The sequence below is a fragment of the Poecilia latipinna genome, unplaced genomic scaffold (assembly GCF_001443285.1).
Source record: "Poecilia latipinna isolate Pla-1442-1.1 unplaced genomic scaffold, P_latipinna-1.0 Scaffold216, whole genome shotgun sequence".
Classification (NCBI taxonomy): Eukaryota; Metazoa; Chordata; class Actinopteri; order Cyprinodontiformes; family Poeciliidae; genus Poecilia; species Poecilia latipinna.
Window position 1 is genome coordinate 47,150 of NW_015112832.1, and position 6,000 is coordinate 53,149.

Genomic DNA, 6,000 nt, shown 5'->3' on the forward strand with positions numbered 1-6,000 from the left:
TAAAGCAAAGCTCCGATTTTGAATGTTTTAGGGGTTTTTTTTCGACAGGTGAGTGCTGCTCCATTTTTCTCCTAGTTCTAAACCCAGTTTTTGAGCTACCATTTTTTTTTTTTTAGAAAGTTTGCAGCTTTCACTCTGATCAAAGCTTGGCTTTTAATTTTTTGATTAAAAAGCTTCAGTGGAGGAAAAAGTTGTTAATTTCTCAACATGTTCTACTAACTCTTCAAAAGCCAACAACAACAACAACAAAAAACCCACTTCAGGCTGTTTCAGAGATTTGATCAGAGGACGTAGAATCATGGTAACATCAAGCACATGCAGTGCATCAAGTGTTTACTGCCTCAGTGGTTTTCTAAATTGAGTGCTGTGCTTTGTGTTCGGTGACGACTACACGAGCTGTGGATGAGTGATCAGAGGCTTCAAATGCACAGCTGCAGCATCAAAGTCTCCCACCTGGCTTTGATACGACCCGCAGCTCAAACTTGACCTTCGAACCACCAGCAATCACAGCATAGACATTGGCATCTTCCACGGTGATGTCTTTTATGGTGAGGGAGTGCTTGTTTCCAGCGGCTGTGATTGCATATTTATTGCCGCTGGCGATGTCCTTTGAGTTGCACTGCCATTTCACTTTAGCTTCAGACTTCTCTGTCTCGGCCTCAAAAACCACACAGGATCCCTCCTCTGCCTCCTGAGTCTTTGGTTTCTTGGAAAATGCTGAAACTAAAAACATTGGAGTCAAAGTACACTCTCTGAAGCGTAAAAAAAGTGAGTGCGATCTCTTCGATCAGGGAGCTCAGCTCTTCGTTCTTTTGCTGAGTGGTGATTAATCAATCGTTGTGTCAATGCCAAAGAGATATTGAGCTTCCTTTTATGTTGATCTCGTTTCGCAGGGGAAAAAGCTGAGATTAAGAGCTTCAGAGGCGTCGTAGGAGCCAATGAACGAAAGGCCTCATTATAAACAACAGAATAAAAAAAATTTGCATGTCTAGTTGTTCAAAACAATACATCAAGTGTTACGTCCTATTAAAGTGACCCTGTAAGTGTCACTAAAATGTTTTGTTATTAAAAAATGTATTTCTAACTGTTATGTATTTAAGTTGTTGAATCACGTCTTGAGATTTGTGTAAATTATTATTTTATTTCGTGTCAGAACTATGTTGTTGAAAGTTATCGCGAGATTTGTATATGTGATTTGTTCTGTGAGATTTGGATTAACAGAGAAGGAGCGAAACTTGGAGAGCGGTCTACGAAGTTTTAATCTGTTGAAGACCAACCTCCGAAGTGGCAGGCGGCCACGAGTTTTCACGGCATTTATTAAAAGAGCCTGTCAAAAAGAAAGCCGTGCCAGTGTTGTCACTTTGGAGCTACAGACCCAAATCTGCCTGCACACTTTAGGGTTTATTTTGGGTTGCTAGTGAAAGGTTGCACATTCTTAAAAACATGTACATCGCTCTCCCTGGGCTACAAGAACAAAATTCTCTCTCTTCTTGCTGCCTTGCTCGGGGTGTAACAATGTCCACTCCTAATTTAATTTTGTTCTTATGGTCCTGGTTTAGACATTCTTACAGCTTGGTCTCAAAATATCACAGGGACAGAACTTTTTTTTATTCTCGTGTGGTGTCAAACAAAGGGGCGTTGTTGATGCAAAAAAAAAAAAAGGTCTTTCTTGCTTTAGTGCTGAAGAATGTGAAGAATGAAATGTTCACATCAGAACGTCCATCTTATTTTTCTTACATCTGTCGTCTTTTGTCTTGAATTTCTCTCTAGATTTGTTGCAGCATTTATCTTTGTCAGATCTCTACATTGTTGTTATCTTTGCCTTTGTTGTAGTTTTATATCCAGTTTAGTGACCAGTTTTCATATTAGTTCCTCCTGGTTTATTCCTATTTAAAAGAACTAATTAATTCTGTTTGCACAAACACCCACACATGTGCAAACCGTCTTGATTTCCATCCCATGTCCAACTACTGCAGCACAAGCACTCAGCAGAAAAACCAGATGCTTTATTCTAATTCTCTCAAAGAAGATGTGAACTTTTTTTTAAAATAAAATACACAAGAATGATGCCACTGAAATCACCACTGATATAAAAAAAAGAAATGCAGTTATGTTGAGCAACAATTTTTCAGGTTGAAGGTGAAAATAAGGCTGACCCTTAAGGTTATCAGCTTAAATACTTTTGATTGTGAGTCATAAATCAAAATAGGAAGCTATGAAATATCAGAAATGCATTATATTAAAAAAACTGATGTTAGAGAATCAATTGCAATGCTGAGTGTCGTTAGCGACCTACCCTGACCATGATATTTCCTTGTAAAGGTCTTCTCGCTGTGCCTGCGTAATACGCCATCTGTTAAAGTTCCTGCTTTGTCCCTGTTTGGAAAAGTTGTTGCTGGCAAACAGTTGTCGTCTTTAAAAGGGGTCTAAAAATAGTGCGACTGAAAGCTCTGACGCTGGAGGTGTTTAACACACAGCATGGTGTGCCTGGAATCCTGAGCTGTATGTATGCGCCCTTACATAGATACAGATGCTATTTACAGATTTAAATGTGGGACAATTCAGCATATGAGTACAATGTGGACCAAACAGTAAATACAAAAAGAATAAAATCAGACAAATAAATTAATAAAAAATAAAAGAAAATACAACTGTATAAGACTGTCATTTTCAAGCAAACAGTAATTATTTTTTGATGATTTCCAGTCATCACATCATATTAGAAGGGTGTTATCATCTAAAAAGTAGGAACCTAAACTCCAGTGGATGAGTGGATGGTTGGGTGGATCTTTCTGTAATGGAGTAATTCAAACCACTACACACCATAGTGTCTCTTTTATCTTTCAAAATATCTCCAACCTGACAAGTGTCATAAATTTCACTGGTGTGTTCCACAGATCCACATGCGTGCTTAAAGGCATCTTATAAACTGTGCAGTCGTGGCTTTGGATGGTACAACACACCACATTTCCTCTCCGTATTCGAGGTTACTTGCGTCACATGTTCTCCCTGTGTCGCTGTTTTGTTACTCGCATGTCATAGAGATACACACTTCTTAAGAAGCCTCTGACACAAGCCGTGTTCAAGGATGTCTAGTTTGGTTTCCACAGGGGTTGTCAAAAATACTTTCCACTGCACGTTATCTTTCCATGAATTTCATTGTAGAGTTGGAATTGTAATGCACTTTGACCAGGCATACTTAAAGCCATTTCTGTTTATTAACTTGCTATGAGACCTCATCATCTGCAGATTAATTCCCTATTTTTTCATATTTGCAGATGGGGGATTTTAGTTGTTTTTTTTTCTAAGTTATACACTGGAAAAATAATTTCAGATTAACATAAAATAATAGTGTTTTAAAGAATCTGCATTAATTTTGAATTCATACAGTTTTTGCAAATATAATAAATGCCTTAGTAGTCTTCAGCTGTGTTTTGTATTATTCCTGTTCGGAGTTAAATAAATGGTACATGGCATTTACTTGCATAACTTCTTACCTAGTCCAAAGGACTAGAAAGTGCTTTTCGCTATATTTGGTCAGTCTTCCACCCATTCACATGCTGAAGGTCAACTGCTACAAGTAGCCACAGCTGCCCTGGGGCAAGCTGAAAGAAACGAGGCAGTCACAATGACTGAGACACAGAGAGTGTGGGTGTGTGTGCCGGCATCTTTACCCAGACAATGTTTATAATCATATTTTCTTATAGGAATTATACTGGGTACAACATGGGAACCATAGTAACAGTTGACCGGCGAAGGAAGCGAAAACTTTCTTTTTTTTCTTTTTTCTTGTACCATCCTGTGAAAACATGATGCCCAGGATGTTGTGCCTAAGTATTCACATCACAGACACTTTAAGTTAATGTGGTCATGGGAAAAATATCAATATGTTCCCTAAGTTTGTAAATGTGGGTGTATTTCTCTAGCATAAAAGAAGCTGAATGAATATTGTTTAAAAAAACAAACAAACAAAACAAAACAAAACAAAAAAACAGGTGGATTCCTTATTTAGCTTTGCTTGTCAAATGATTTCTGCATCACACAGACCGCAGGGTGTTAATAACAGCTATTAGTATAACTACAGGCTCAAGATGATCCAAACAGTTTCTGTGCTGCTCAAATGCTTCACACTGCAGGTCTTACCACATACAAGTGAGCCATTTGGACACCACTGTGCCATCCGATAGCACAAACAAGCAGCTCATCCTCGCCCTCAAAGGGGAAACTGTGGTTATCATTTGTCAGGCTGGAATCCTGTTGGGGGGTTTTGGATCTCTGGATCATTTTGTGTATGCAGCCATGTCAGAAATGTGACAAGTGTGTGGAGTTCATCTCATACGAAGCCTCCACCTGGGGGCGCGTTGACAAGAGCTCCTGAAGTGACCAACTTGTTTCCTGCTGAAAGCATTTTGAATGTGGCGGCACATTATTGCACCTGCTTCCTTTGGCTCCCACCTGAGCACCGTTACATCTTAAAACCAGCAGTATGAATTATGAAACAAAAGAAACAAATGTAATTCGCAAAACTAAAATTATAATGTAGACGTTACACTTGTTGTGTTGTACTCTTTGTATTGTCAGTGCCTTTAAGTTTGAACTCATTTATGTTTTACTTATGATGCAGTTTTATATTTGTCTCATTCTTTATCCAATTCATGCAAATATTTTCAAAATGTTTAGTGCTTTGAAATAGTTTTCCTTTTTCGTTTAATGTCCTAAAAAAAAAAAAACATACATTTGGTGTGACTGTAGCAAGAGCAGATGTAATCTGAGGTAAGACGTTAAGTTGTTGTAAGTTGAGCAGCTAAATGAAGAAACATACCTGTTTTTTTGGCCGGTTCTGGCATCCTGAACGATATCCTCTCTCTTCTGCAATGCTGCTCAGTTTGCTCCTGGGGTCAAGCCTCAGCTTTTAATAGTGGTCTTGTTTCCAAACCCAGCCCACTCCTTCAGCCATTTTCCACCTCAGACCTAACAGAGTATGAAGAAACAAAAAAAAAAACACACACACACACTGTTTCTCCATCAGAGCAATGACCTGGCTCCCACCACCACCCAACCCTGGTCACGCCTGACCTTGAGCTATATTTCGACTATCCTTTCCACACCACCTCAGCTGAATGATAGGCCTTGAGAGTGTGAGGAAGGGACGTGGCACAGGGGATATAATTAGAACAAAGAATTTAAGAGAAGGTTTTGTTTTGTGCTGCACCCTGTCACCATCTACTTCTAACAAGGAGAGACTTGCAAGGTGGTCTTTTGTTTCTTTTTGACTGTGGATTATGTCAGTGGAAGCTCAGTTGTAAAACTTTAGTTACAAATTGAACAAGTGGTGAACCACCATTCTGCTACAGAGGTGGGTAAAGAGCTTCTGACAAGACAAGAGGCGTAATCAGGACACAAAAAAATCTCAGATCAGTCATGGATCAGTAAGTTCAGTATGTTTCAATAATGAAAAACAAACAAATAAATGTATAAGAATTGTCTTAACATTTTACAATATATTGAAGTATTTCAAAAAGGGGTAGAATAAAACTCAGTGGAAGTTTGGATTGAAGAGGAAATAACCAAATGAAGCAAAGTATATATAGTAGGATTATTCAATATAAAAATAAATCATTTAAAATGGATAATGTTGTAGTTTATGAATTCATGCAAAATTTGTATTTCAAAAATTTACTTTTTTTTTTTTATTTTTTTTTTTTTACATTTTGTCTTAAATCCATTGTACTTGAACGCACCACAAAAGCGCACCTGCTGGGGAAATCCCTGTTTATGACAGTGACTCCTTTGATGGCAGCGATGTGCGGTTGAATACTTGTTGCTCCTGAAGCCTCTCAAGACATTTGAGGCAGGTGAAACGCTGCAGGAAGCTGGACGTGGACTTTTGTCAGGCTTTCTGTACCAGTGATGTAAACATTCAGCTAAATGTCATTTCATGTGAGTAATTACTGTTGAAAAAAATCTTATATGAAACAATTTACCTTTGTCCATCATTGC

The 6,000-nt window shown here is 38.3% G+C and overlaps 1 protein-coding gene across 8 annotated transcripts in view; it reads right to left on the minus strand.

Moving 5' to 3' along the window:
• mybpc3 (myosin binding protein C3) overlaps window positions 1–5,080 on the minus strand; it is a 28,108-nt gene extending 23,028 nt beyond the window's left edge. For 4 of the 8 annotated variants that reach the window (XM_015031734.1, XM_015031738.1, XM_015031735.1 and 1 more), the window contains exons 1-2: window positions 4,823–5,079; window positions 454–723 (exon numbers count right to left, since the gene is read on the minus strand). In XM_015031734.1, coding sequence (XP_014887220.1) covers window positions 454–723; window positions 4,823–4,847 — 295 coding nt within the window. In that variant the 5' untranslated portion in view covers window positions 4,848–5,079. Of the gene's footprint in view, window positions 1–453; window positions 724–4,822 lie in introns of all 8 variants that reach the window. The other 4 variants (XM_015031737.1, XM_015031733.1, XM_015031732.1 and 1 more) reach the window with 3 other exon arrangements.
• Between the last annotated feature and the right edge of the window lie 920 nt (window positions 5,081–6,000).